At 39.6% G+C, this 14,725-nt stretch overlaps 1 protein-coding gene across 4 annotated transcripts in view; it reads left to right on the plus strand.

The window, feature by feature from the left end:
• Nucleotides 1-13,540, plus strand: part of LOC131063594 (protein HASTY 1) — a 164,095-nt gene extending 150,555 nt beyond the window's left edge. For all 4 annotated transcript variants that reach the window (XR_009372324.1, XM_057997460.2, XM_057997458.2 and 1 more), the window contains one exon: nucleotides 13,138-13,540. Coding sequence is in view for 3 of the 4 variants with exons in the window: in XM_057997460.2 (XP_057853443.2) it covers nucleotides 13,138-13,229 (92 nt within the window). In the remaining variant the exon portion in view is untranslated. The remainder of the gene's footprint in view (nucleotides 1-13,137) is intronic.
• Nucleotides 13,541-14,725: the final 1,185 nt, after the last annotated feature.

Genomic DNA, 14,725 nt, shown 5'->3' on the forward strand with positions numbered 1-14,725 from the left:
TACCTTCCAAGGTTCATTTCCCCAAAAGGCTTTAACAATCCACTTGCCAACCAGAGAGATGCCATGTTTCTTTAGATCTCTCAATCCTAGACCTCCTTCCAACTTATCTCAACAGCACCAATCCCACTTAACAGCGTGCTTTTTCTTATTACCTTTCCCATCTGACCAGAGGAATTGTCTAATATTTTTATTTAATTTCATTTATCCAGTAGTTACTAAATAGCCACATTGAAGAATATTAAAGGTTGTAAGATAATATTTTTGACACACCCAAAATGTGCAGGCTAAAGAGAAGTATTGTTTATTCCATTGACAAAGATTTTTTTCTATTTTGCTTTTAATCCATTGCCACATCTCTTTTAGACAAGGGTTAATAATGAAAGCAATACCAAGGTACCTAACCAATTTGTTAGGCCCTCCCCATTGAAACTCAGACTTACTAAACCAGCCTGGGGGGTGATTATCCCAACTAAGCATTATAGGTTTTGCCTTAAAAATTGTCATGCCCAGAATCAAAACAGCATTGAGAAAATCATCTTAACATAAGACTTCAGGATTTTCTGAATTACGATCTAGTAGGCAGTGGATTCTACAGGGCAGATAGCGATCCTAAATTGAGGGCAGCGATTATGATTGAAAAACAAATAGTGATGGGCTTAATGATACACAGCAATCAGAATATTAAACAATGTAGCGATATTGATTAAATAAAGAAACTACATGATTAGTTAGAACAATAATCAATTGAGAGGCAAGTACATTGTGATGACTAACAATTAATGAAGGGGCGTCAAGGAGGAGACTAGACCCTTTGCAAAGGACAGCCATCCCAAAGTCGCACTTCTTGAGGATAATGAGAAGATATAAAGCCACATTAAGAGAAGTCTGCAAGGAAGGGGGAAGTAGGAAGAAAAACATTCAGATTTGAGCACAAGAATCAACAAAAGCAGATTGATACTCATAAGGGGATCAGTTCATAATTCAGCATAAGGATTCATCCAAAGAATAGCAAATCAGTAGCATCAAAGAGGAAAAGAAAAATATTCAAGCAAGGAAGAGATTTACAATCTCAAACTTAATAAATTTAGACAGCAGATTTATATGTTGTTCAAAATTTTGGCTCTTAATCATGATATTAAGTTGGCAGTTTACATTCTTAAGCATACTCCATATTGTTGATGGGAAAATCGTACTGCTACCCTTTCGATCAACATAGAATAGAATATCGAGATAATCCCATTCTCTCTTGCATAAGGAGGTTTCTAGTGCTACTAAGATGATCACAAAAAAACGACCTCAAGGTTTAAACTATCAGTTCTTGACTGCAGGATAACTCAATGGTAATTTGCTTTGCTGGTAAACACAAAGGGGACTTACGCTTGTGTTTAGGATAGGCTTCAAAGGTTCTACAAGTCATTCACCAGTCTTCTAATCATCAGATTTCCATTAAACATGATGCTGCTTTGGGACATCAACTCTAGATTTATAAATAAATAGAAAGAGTAGGGGAAAGAGATTGATCTACTTTAACTAAAACAACTTCTTTGGGCAAATAGAGAGAAATTTTAAATTACCATGCTCTGCTTTGCTAGTTAAACACAACTAGACAAAGACGGTGCAATCTTCAAGGAATAACTTGATTTTCAAACTACTATGTGTATATGTTGAATTCAAAACATACATCCAGCTAAACATTTAGTAGTCGAACTAAGCTTTTATGTTCAGAGTAACTGTTATCACAAAAGCTTGCACCCTTGTTGAGCTATCAACTCAGCAACCTTGTGAAACATGGAAACAACCCCGCAGTGTGGGACCTTGCGCAAGGGAGTTGAATCTCTGAAGAAGGTCGGCTTCCTTCTCAATCCAAGTGCAGGTGTTGAACCAACTCAACACTCCAAAACTTACTTCTAAACCTATCCTAACAGCTTGCAGAGGAAAAGGGAAGAGAGAAATGCTCGAAATGAAAGGAGGTGATGCACGAAGATAAGAGATGTTTCTCTCCCCACCCGAAATGGCACAAAGAATCAACTGAAATACCCATGAGATGCACAAACTTCAGTTGCATGAATGACCTTAATGCACGTATGGAGGTTAGGACTTGCTTAATGTCAAGAGGGGAGAAGGTTTACACCCGGAAACAGGTTAACACAACATATATGTGAGAGAAAGCCACAAACATACACTTACAATGAAGGTAAGAACACATACACAACACACATAAGCTGAAGGCAAGAATGATGATTTCAATTCATTATAAGGCCAATGGCCAAACTTACAGTTGCAGAAATGCAAGATAAATACAAGTCTTTAAGAGAAGTGAAAGAGCATAGAATAGCTCAAGCCAGGAGGGAGAGAACCCTTTACAATGAGGCATAACAGCCTTATATAGAAAACTGGTCGCATAGGAGAGACCATTGGTCAAGGAAGAGAAGCTTTGACCCTTATGTGTGTGGGGAAATGTCAGTCAGGGAATGTAGGGAAGTGCATGCACCTGACATTGTGTACATGCAAGCAATCTAGCCATACCTTGAAAATGCAATCCCAAGAAAAAAGGTACTTCTGGAAGGTGGATTGCTTGACATTCCAAAGTCAGAGCATGCAGGCATGACATAAGTAACCACAAATAAGCATGGCCCTGTACTTCTCTTGATGGAAATCCTGCAAAATCATTAAATGCACCCTTGTAGCTCCACAAAAGGTGTACAAGTCGCAAGAGTTCTTGGAGCATTAAGACCCTTGAGTGTTGATCACGCCATCTGAAAGAGTTGCAAGCCGGAAGGAAGTTGGAAGACTTCGGAAACACAGGTTACCGAAGTTGGGAAGACTTTGGAAACACGTCACCGAAGTTGGAAAGACTTAGGCTTAGGATTTCGGGATTCTGGGATTCCGGAGTTCCGGGGTCAAGGACTTAGGAACTTGGGAACCTCGGGGTTCCAAGGTTGAGGACTTAGGAACATGGGAACCTGGGGGTTCCGGGGTTGAGGACTTAGGAACTTGGGAACCTGGGGGTTCCGAGGTTGAGGAAGAGAAAACTTAGCAACTTTGGAACTTGGCGGTTCCGGAGTTCCAGGGTGGAGGACTTAGGAACTTGGCAACCTGGGGGTTTTGGAGTTCCAAGGAAGAGGACTTAGGAACTTGGGAACCTGGGGGTTCCAAGGTTGAGGAAGAGAAGACTTAGGAACTTGGGGGTTCCGGAGTTCCGGCAAGACAACACTTCATACTTCATGATTCCATTGTTTTCTCTTTGATCAACTGAGGCAGCGCTGGTCCATAGAACATATCTCTAATCGGTTCTCACTGATGGACCAAGGGTGTCATAAAATGACAACATTAACCATACAAGGGGATTAACAATCAGCTAACCCTTAATGGTATGAACTTAAAATTCCCATCAAATATAAACCCAAATAAACTGTTTGTAAATAAAATGCATAACAGAAATTTAAAATCAAGAAGGAGAACCACATACTCACAAGAAAATAGACACAACTTGGCATTCCATCAATTTTGTATATAGTTTGGCAGAGTTTCAGCAACAATTCTTTTTACTTCTTACAAAATAGGAGAGAACTAGCCCCCTTTATATAGGCTTTTAAAATTTGAATGAATGGCCAACACTTAACTAAACAAGTGGCCCAGATTCATCCATACAATATGTCTACTCATGCCTAGTAAATATGGAGCTTACCTCCCAACTAACTTAACAACCACTAGCCATAAAGTTGTCCCAAAAAGTGCATAGCATGGAGCTCAAAAATAGAAAAGAGTACTTTGGTAGTTGGGGAGAAATAACTAACTTTAGGTACTGACTTTTGTCATCCCAAAGTAGATATTTCCCTTTTTCTAATAAAAACTCATCTTCACCTTTTTAAGTACTTTTTACAAATATCTCGGCCTACAGCTTGCTTTGCCCGAACATACCCCTGGAACCTTAAGCAGATGACATATTTCTTGAAGAAGAGGAATAGGTGGATTATTCATCTGGAAGTCGACGTCTACACAATGATTGTTTGTCTTTCCTATCTGCTACAGCTAGTCAATTTTGTTGGTCTCAAAATCCCATATTGTTGCACGTAGCTTATTGGCGAACTCTATATCATTTTTGGTATATGGAGTTCCATCATTTTTCAGTTGGTCTTTCCAGCATATTTTCATCTCGTCACACTCCATCTCAAGCTTCCAATTAGAGTTTCGTGACTCGCGGCGAGTCACGCGAGTCAGCAGGCCAGGTGACCCCTGCCGGGTCACGGTGACCCTGACCCGGGCTAGGACGGGTCAGGGGGCGTGACTCGCCGAGTCAGGCGAGTCACTCCCTGACTCGCCGAGTCCGAGGGTCGTGACCTGGCCGGTGTTTAAAGATAGGACCACACGTTTTGATGTTTTATGCGTTAGGATTTGGGTCCACATGCTTGATTAGACCTACCCTATCTCCATGCTACCCCTTTCAAGTCCACATGTCTCAACTTTTGATACCTCACACGCTTCAAACTAGGACCCCTTTGTGCATTAGATCTTCCCTATTTGCTTGAGCGGGTATTTTATCTTTAATTGCACAAGCTAGGGTGCATTTTTGTGCCTCATTTGCACAAGGTGGCGGCATTTGACCATGTAATTGCACAAAGATGGCGGAAATTTCATGCTTGTATGCACAACTTGGGTGGAAATTTGAGGTTTGATTGCACAAATTGGGTGGCAAATTGAGGTTTATTTGCACAAGTTTCCATGCTAGAGCGTAGACTTCCATTTGCACAAAATCAGGCGACTTTTCATCATGTAATTGCACAACATTGGTGGTTGTCTCTTCTTCATTTGCAGAAAGTGAAATCGCTAAGGTGGCATTTGGAGCTTCATTTGGAGCACAAAGTGAAAGAGCTATGATCCTGCCATCCTAAAAAAGTGTAGTCAAAAAAACAAAAGCAAAATAACATTTTTTAATGATTTTTTTTGCCATTTCCCTTTCTTATAACCCTAAAAGGGATTGGCTCGGCAGACAGAGAGGTTGAGGTTGTGGCTATGGCAGAGGAGGAGGATAGAGCACGATTAGGCACAACACCTATGGCTACTCAGACTGGCACATCACAGGCAGAGACTATGGCTACTCAGTCATCCAGGACCTACCTTAGACGTCTTTCTAGGAGGCAGATAGACGAGGCTGAGCCAGAGCTTGAGCCATAGACTTGTTTTTGTTTACACTTTACAGTTACATATGTTTGGGAACATTTGAAGTCATGGATTTTATATACATTGGACAATATTTATAACTCTATATATCTATGTTTTCTAATTCCTTCAGCTACAATTTACATTTATATGCATGTGATGGATGTATGTTTATGTATGTGATCAAATTAGCTTCTATTTAATGATGTTATAGTGTCTTTAAGCTTAATTCAATAATGGGTGTATGAAACAAGTTTTAAATCGTTAAAAATCTCTAAATTTCAAGGGTTTTCTTATTTTGCCAAGTCATTGCTAAGTCCAAGCCGAGTCCGAGTCTGGGAACTTTGCTTCCAATCACTAATCAAATTCTGCAAGACCTCTCTACAAAAGGTCTCGACACTGAGCAGGGTTGTTTCACATTCTTCCCATCCCTCACTGATGAGGTCCACAATGTTGCTCTTCACTTCCAAAATCCAACACTAGTTTTCAAAGGTGCTGAAATCATGAGGCCCGAGGATCTGTTGTACTGTGGGAATCCGAGAATGGGTCCAAAATAATGCCCAGATGATGGGGAGCAACGTATCAACTGTTTTCCGAAACTCCTCAACTTCACCCCTAATGGACTGCACCATTTGGTAGGCCTACTTCACGTCCAACCTCATGCTAGTCACATCCTCCAGTACCGGATTCCCTGTCCGTGTTATATCTTCAATTTATTCTTTGGTTGCCTTGGCTGTGTCCCGCACACTCTCAAATTCAGTAGTTGTTTTTTGTGCTAAGGCTACAGGAGGGACATAGGCCTCACTTGTGTGTTGCAACAGTTTCAGTATGTGATCTATATAATTTTCAGCTTGCTCTGCTCGAGTCTTATACATTTCTCTCCACTATCATCCTTTCCATTTGGCTTAGTATTGTATCCACGGAGTCTTTGAATTCTTCCACCTCCTGCCTTTTAGTCGCCCTTCCCATTGGGATTGACATAACATTATAATCAGCCAGTGTGATCTTTTCAACTAATTTGCCTTCTGGTGGAGCAGCGATGTGTATTATCTGGTCCTTCTGAGCATCCTTGGTCACCTTGGAATAGGTCCTTGGCTTCTTTTTTTCTTTAACCAAAGGTTCCCCTATTCGAGAGAAACGGTCTTTGAGGCTTATAGGTGGCCTTATCGTGGTTTTCTTTTGGGCTCGAGCCTACAACCACTTAGGAGGGATGGATTGTCTTGAAGTGACAACTACCTCCTTGCTTTGCTCTGCTAAAGCAGCAGCTGATTCATTTTCTACCCTTGGTTGACTAGTCAAGGAAAAGGGTTGATTTCCTTTTGCATCCCGTTCTTTTCCTATGGCTGCGTTCTCTCTAACTTCACTCAGCAACTGTTGAGGGATCTCAAGCTCCTGTTGTCCTTCGTCGCTAGGGAGGTCTTTGTCCTTATCATCCTCCTTATCATTATCTTTACCTTCATTCTTTTCAGCTGATTTCTCATTCTCTCTATCACCTTCTTTTTCCTGCTCTTCCTATTCGACATCCTCCTTGTTCTGTCCTATATCAGGCCAGATTTCCCCCTCTTCAATTTGATTCTCGGACTTGTTCAGATCGATGATCTACACCTCCTGTTCTTGCGTGATAGGCTCTTCTTGATCTGTTGTTTCGAGGACAGCTGAATCTATTTGTAGCGTGGGAGGGGTAGGTTGGCATTCTACTTCGGTCACATCCTCTACTACATTGACATCTTCTAGCGAAGCGGCAACAAATGGTCTCCTTACCGTTAACTTCTTTCAAGCATGAGCCTCTGGTGACTAGCTTTTGTTCTTTCTAGACCTTTCAAACGCCCTTGACCCCTTACTGACCTTTGCCTTTTTCCTTTCCTTTTCAGGCTTCTTTTCTCCTCCTTGTGCTGCACTTGATGCCTCGTCCTCTCTTGGTGAGTGGGATTCAGGGTCTCCCATCAGGTTGTAAGTGAATTGTACCCCTTCACGAGTTAGTTCCTCTACGTCGATTTCTCCAAGCATCTATGTGCCTCTTGGGGCCTTCCATTATGATTTCTAAACTGGTGATTGGATCCTAACAAATTGATGGAAGCAGGGGGCGATCCTTTACGACATCATAAGCTTGGTGTTGTATGCAGACTCCATAGTCAAGTAGCTGGTTCGAGACTTGGGTATACTCTTAAGTCCTGATTTGATGCAAATTGAGCCTAGAGTACTCCCTCTTGCGGACCTCAAAATCATTAGTGTAGCTAGCCCAGTAATCTTCTATGTTCATTTTATGCCTGTAGTGGCAGCCATAAGCTTTACATCCTAGTCTAGTAGGATCAAAACCTTTTCTGTGGGAATGTTCTTGTAGGCTGTATGATGCCAATTCTTCAATCGACTGCTCATCTTGTGCAGGGGTTTTGAAGTATATGTCATTGTCCCCTATTGCCATTGGGAAGGAGACCTCTGAAATTTATTGTTCCTGAGAACTTGTCTAGCCGCATGTGCTTGCCTTGCGACCTCTAGGAGCGCCATCTTATCAGTGGGATACCTTGGGAGTCTATAGGGAGAGCCCTCAAAGCCTAAGATTCTCAAATAAGAGAATCAGGGAAACTGAATGAACCAAGTCCCATACTTCCATATTAGTGCAATTGCTTGCTTAGACAACCTTTGTTCTTTGCTGCAATCCCTCTTGCATAGTCCTAACCATCTGCATGGTGAAGGCATCGTTCATGCACTCATACTTGCCTACTGCATATGCTATATTGTTTTTCTCCCTTTGACTTATGTTGTAGAAATGTAGTTGAAGGTAGCCATCGTACACTTCTATCTGGTTTGGCCTATTTCCAATATCACCTAGGCAGATTAATCCCGACAATCTAGGATGTCGTGCAAACATATACACCATAAAAGAGGACATGGTGGAGTACCTCTTCTTTGCAACCTGAGTTAGTTGTATATGAATGTTATCACTAATAATTTGAGCCCAGTCAAACTTGATTTTCCCTACAAAGACCTCCTCTGCATAATAAAACATCCACTCTTCAAACAGATTGGAGTGGGGCAATCCTATGACGTGACTAAGCAAGGTGACCATGTCCCCATATTCCTCATTGAATTCACTCATATACACCTTCTTAAGGGTCCTATTGCTGTGAGGTCTTTTTCTTTAAACCAATTGTCGTTCATTTTACTCTTGCACTTAGTGGGACTTTGATCATATGCGGCCTGAGCCTCCTCCAGTGTTACTACAATTGCCTCCTCATGCATTGGAATGTCGAAAGCCTCCCCAATGGCCTTGGGACTGAAATCTGCTATCACTGTCTCGTTCACAAACATCACCTTATCATCAGGCTTGTAGTGTTTGGAGCTTTCTACAACGAACTCATAATTCCGAATGGCTTGTGGGAATCTTGTGGCCTGTGCAACTCCACTCTCTACCATCCTCTTTTCTCTCCAGTGGGCGTTTGCAGCATACACTCTCTAAACTGTTGGATGTCAATATGCCCAAAATTTGGATCCCCCACATTCTCCCAACTACTTTGAACCTTAGAGTTTGGCAGCAACCCCTTATATTCGCAGTTCATTTTCTCCAACTTCAGGGGTTCTTAGTCTTAGATGTTTGGGACGTTCCTGGTGCTTCAAGTGCCTTAGAGGACTCAGCCACCTTGGGAGGCATCTACCCTACACACCAGGACATGAATTACAAGGCGGTTTCAAGAGCATAAATGAGGTTAGGAAATTAGAATCAAAATCATCATCAAAGAAACAACATAACAATGTGGTTGTGAAATTTGAAAAAAAATGTTGCAACATTGTTCTAGTTTTCCAGTTTTGTTGTATGGCTAGGAATCTTGGTTTTGGCACTGCCATAAGTTTAAACTTTGTTGGCTTGGCGTATTTTTCGATTTTGGACTTGTTTTATCAAAATATGGGTAGATTTTTTGGCATTAATAAATCTATTTGAGCAATGTTTTGAAATTTATAATCTTGGCTGCAAACCCCAAAAATTCTCCAAACTGAAATCTTCAAAGCATATTGTCAGGTTTTGGCAATGCTGATACAACTTAGGGTTTGACCTACAAATCATACACACTCCTAGGATTTTTAAATTGATCACACCATTGTCATTTCAGAGGGAAAAACTTATTTGCAGCCATGATTGAAAATGAATACCAAGAATGCTAAAACGTTTAGCTGGTCATCTGACTGGAGAGATCTCTATCTGGAAACGTGCCCTTGCAATGCCAAGCAAATCACACAACTCTTGCCCGCACTAGCCTTTAGGAATGATGTGATTGCTTCAAAGAGCATACAACTCTTGCTCCTCTTTAATGCCTAAGAGTTGTTACCTTAGGGCGATTTGACACTGCCTTGACATAACTCTCGGCGAATTATGGAAGTGTTTTGGCATATGCTTTGAACAAAAACTCGACCCTCCCCCTTAAGTTGCGTTTGATGTCCTTTTTATCTGATTTTCTGCATGATTGGCGCCTTCGAGGTTTTAGCAGCAAAAAAAGGAAGTGAATGCAAGAAGGCGCTTCACCTCATTCACGTCAAATGCCTATTAATCTACTTTGACTAGCGCCACAACCTTTTGGCATATGATTCAGCGAATGAAGAACTTCTGTCAAATCAAGGATAATTTCGGCGTTATGATGCGAAATAATGGAAGGCACATGTTTTAAAACTAATTTCCTCCCTTTGCTTTCAAGTTCATTTATACTATTCGATACAACCATCGATGTAAGCTCGGCTTTTTTTTGGCTTTTTAGAAGGTGAAATGAAAAGTGTGTTCTACGTTTTGATTGAAGCATGCAAACTTTATCAAACCCCCTTAAAGTTTATGTTATTTAACGCCTAGTCAAGTAAGGGGAAAGTTCGACTAATGGAGGTCGAACTGCAAAGAAGTGCTTCACTTTAATAACATAATGACCAAGCTTCACCCCCTCCCTCTATTTTTATTAAGCATTTCGGTGCTTTTTTTGGCGATTTCGAAGGGAAATAAAACACTTTTGGCTCAAACCCCCTAAAGTTTATGTTATTCATTTGACTCCCTCTGCAGAATTTTGGCGATCTTAAGGCAAAGTAAATGTGCCTTATGCTTTGAAACACGTGAACTTTTTCGAGCCTCCCATTTGCTCAACTTAACACTTAGCCACATCAAGGAAACAAATCGGTGAATAGTGGCGAAAGTGTAAAAAGGCACCCCACCTTTTTACAATATAATAACTTTGTTTTAAATCAGCCCAACGATGCAAACCTTTCTCTCACATCGGCTTCTTTTCGGCCTTTGAAGGCAAATTTGAAATGTCCATGCAAGGTCCCTTTTGGAGTTTACAACTTCGCCAAACCCGACTTTGGCCTAACTCTGCCCCTTTTTGGGTGATTTGAAGGTGAAAAGAAAATGATGTTTGCCTACGCCTTTGGTGCAAGTGCAAGATTATATGCCTTTTGCTTTGACCTTTCATTGGACTTGCTCGATCTTTCTTCCGCATAACTTCGACAACTTTATCAAGACTCTATAGAAACAAATCTTTATACCTAAGCCTCTTCCTCTTTTAGCGAGCAAACTCCATTTAGTATGATTAAAACTGGATTTTATGCTCCTTGTTTTTGTTTGAAGACCAAGAGTGAAAGGGAGATATGCAGATGGCCTTATACAAGCACATTTTTGAGAGACCCTCCTTTCACACTCTTTCTTGCTGAGACACTATTGCACTGGCATTGAGGTCAAAACACACAACCATGAAATGCCCCCCTGAAATTTATATTGAAATCTCTTTGCAAGCATTGGTCATTTCAGTATGGCCTGCATTCTACCAACTTTTGAAATCATGACCTAAGCATCGTCTCTTGAACCCTACAGCTTCCTGGGGATCCTAATCTCTCTTTTTGCTTCCTACTCTGGCATCCTAACAAAACTCCTACTCAAGGCCTCGACAAGCGAACAACCAAAGGGGGTCCCTGTCAACGACGGGGAGTGTGTGCAAGGCACAACACATACCTTATTTGGGAATTCTAAGATAAAATTAGAGTAAAGTCTCAATAGGGGACATTACAATTGGTATCAGAGCATTCCTTCCTACCATTTTGTGAAAGGTAGTTAATGCAACCTAATCAAAGGGCTCAAAAGGCTTTAGAAAGAGAAAGAAGGAAACTTGCATCCATCAATAATCATACAACTAGCAACGACATGAGCAAACAAATGGGCAATGAATTGATGACCCTCACTCAAGTTCTTATGGAGCAAAACAAAAGAACAACCCAACTTCTCCTCCAAACAACCCAAAACATGAATAACACTAATTGTAGGCCCAACCAAAACAATGGGAGGGATAAAAAATAACAACCCAACAAGGGTATCATCACCTAGACCAACAATACCCCTTTTCCTACCTCGGGAAGAAGACATGATGGAGGAAGAAGCAAACAATCAACCCATTGTGGAAGAAATTTTGCAAGTCTACGACACATTCATGGGTCCAAATGGTGGACACCAACCTTGCACTTCACCCCATGACAAAAGAGCATGCCATAAAATTTGTTGTACTCTGCTTGGAAGGAACAACCCATAATTGGTGGCATCATGGCCTTATTACCCAAGGTCACCAACACATTACAACCTATGATGAGTTCACCCAAAAACTCATCCAAAGGTTTGATCAAAAACATCCCGAATGCTACTTTAAAGAACTAACACAACGAAAGCAACAAATAAACCATAGAGGAGTATGTCACTAAATTCCAAAATTTTCCATTATGGTACTAGAAGTATCTCAAAGTAGACTAACTTAATATTTGTTGAAGGATTAAAGGACTCGATCTGTGGCTTAGTAAGCTCCCTCGATCCTACATCTCTTAAGGATGCAATCCAAAAGGTACTAAAGCCAGATATCATACACAAAGGACAAATACCATACAAGGAATCAACCTAATCCTCCTCTATCTTTCAATGAAATAAAGGAGCTCATAAACAAAGGACTATGTTTCCAATGTAAGAGAAAATGGGAACATGGAAATGATTGTAATCGAGAAAGACTTAAAAGATGACAAGAAGACCCAAAAGAAAAAGGTTTGTGCTTCAAATGCAATGAAGAATGGAGGCTAGGACACATGTGGAAGCCAAATACATAATATAGAGGCAATGTCTGACGAAGAAGGAAAAGGAAATCCAAGTAAGAAAACAAGACAGGATGATGAAGATTTTAAAAGCATCCAATCAAAAGAAGAAAGGACATTAAACAAGTGGAGCTTTGTGGAGGAGCCAATCTAGTAGTTACGGTGCCCTTACATCCTCAAGACCTATTGGACATATTAAGCAAATGTTTGAAGCATATTGGAGCAAATTTATGAAACACCAATAAGCATATCGGAACCAAAAGGATGGGATTAGGCCCTCTTTCCAGTTCAAAATGGATTGTGAGCAGAAAGATGGGGTTAGGCCCACTTTCTCGCTCAAAATGGATCATGAGCAGAAAGATGAGTCTAGGCCTATTTTTTGGCTCAAAATGGATTATGAGCAAATAGATGGGGGTTAGGCACACTTTCTGGCTCAAAATGGATTATGAGCAGAAAGATGGGGTTAGGCAAAACTTAGAACACAGAAGATTATGACAAGCATCTTAATCTTATGATTTGAGATTAAAAAATAAATGCTGTAAGTAAACTTAACTAGATGTGAAAAGGACCCAAGAGGGTAACTAGTTAGAGTAAAACCTTGTTCATAAATCTCCTGCATACTTTTCAGTGGCAATTTATTTTAAATCTTCCATTAGCTCATGACTAAGACTGTATATTAATTAAGCAGTAGTGTGAAATATTTAACGGGGACACAACCCAGCTTCAATGTGAGTTTTTTAAGTAGATCAATTTTCTTGGTGTGCTTCGAATTAAATCCTATAATTTGTTCATTTTCTTGATTCAGAAATGTATGGTATTATGAAATGAAGTTTTATTACCAGGGAACTGTTTCTTTATATCTGATTAACCTGTATTTCTTTCCAGTAACAGCAGCTCGATCCTTGCAACATACAAGCGAATCAACTTTGGATGAAGGTGATACAATTGGATTGGCAGCAGTTAATACAGCTTTCTAACTGAAGATTTCATTGGCATTAATACATGTAAATGACAAATTTTTGATAGTCTATTGTATTTTGTAGTATTGGGTATTGAATCATTTGTAATATGAGCTGTACTATTAAGACAAGATCTCAACTCGTGATTTAGCAAAGGAACAATCATTGTCATCAAAATAGTAAATGTATTGGGTGAGTTGATTAGTCTCGTGGGCAAGTGAATGAAATTCAAAATTTGATGTGCATGTGCGAGATCAAAGATTTAATGTAAATGGACCAGTGTCAGAATTTGAGAGCTGCTTTTTTTAATAGTAAGTATATTTTATTAATTACATCAGAGCAAGCCAAAATGTTAGAGGTATGAACACCCAAAAATTGCATTTGGTATAATTCAAATCCTGAGCATTTTTACAGCAAGGCGATAATCCATGTAATCAGCGTCATCAGTTAATAAAGTTTTCTTAATAAAGGTTTAATGGGCATTAATCCATGTAAATGATAAATTTTGATAGACCATTGTATTTTGTAGTATGGAATATTTGTATTGTGAGTTGTACTATTAAGACAAGATCTCAACTCATGATTTAGGGAAGGCACAATCAGTGTCATCAAAATAGTAAATTTATTGGAAGAGTTGATTACTCTCATATGATTAAGCAATTGAAATTCAAAATTCAATGTGCATGTGTGAAATTAAACAACTTATGTAAATGGAACAGTTCAGAATTTGAGAGTTGTTTTTTCTAATTGTAGGAATATATTCTATTTATTATGCAGGAAGACGTCAAGATGAAATGCAGAGTATGAACATTCAAAAATTACATTTGGTAGAATTCAAATTCTCCGCATAACTACAGGAAACCAAAATTGCAGCATTAGTAATAATGGTTAGGTAATGATAAATTAGTAGTGGTAAACTGCACTCAGTGTACTCCCCCTTACGAAGAAATGCCCAGTGGTATTTTTTTGCACATGGGTCTCCTTTCTTTGCAATTAATACCAATGTACATGTGGTAAAATGACATTAGTTTGATGACTATTGGGTCATCTTAGGATGACTTAATAGATATGCTGGTCAAGCCCAACAAAATTAAAAAGCATAAAATATTAAAATTACAACTGCTAACTTCCATTAGTGTGTCTGTTTTATGATAGACTGGACTTTAGTCATCGATGGAGCCAACATATGAGATCAGAATTGTCTTAAAAGCAGTGCAACTGCGAACTTAAACGTGAACTAACATATTAAAAAAAACATTTTTTATTCTTATTAGGACAGTCCAATACAAGATTCAAAAAGGTAAAAGGATGTCATTTCCATTTATCTAAAGTGGAAGGAAAACCTTATCCAGTATTTGTTGACATGAACACAAACTTTTATGACTTGCCTTATGGCCAAAGTCCATTTCCGTAGTCTACACTAAGCAGGTTTTCATTTACATCATCCTAGATTATTATGATACCATGTAATATCGTAGTGTTATAAACATATTCAATGTGTGCAACTCTTCTTC

The sequence above is a fragment of the Cryptomeria japonica genome, chromosome 4 (genome assembly GCF_030272615.1).
Source record: "Cryptomeria japonica chromosome 4, Sugi_1.0, whole genome shotgun sequence".
Classification (NCBI taxonomy): Eukaryota; Viridiplantae; Streptophyta; class Pinopsida; order Cupressales; family Cupressaceae; genus Cryptomeria; species Cryptomeria japonica.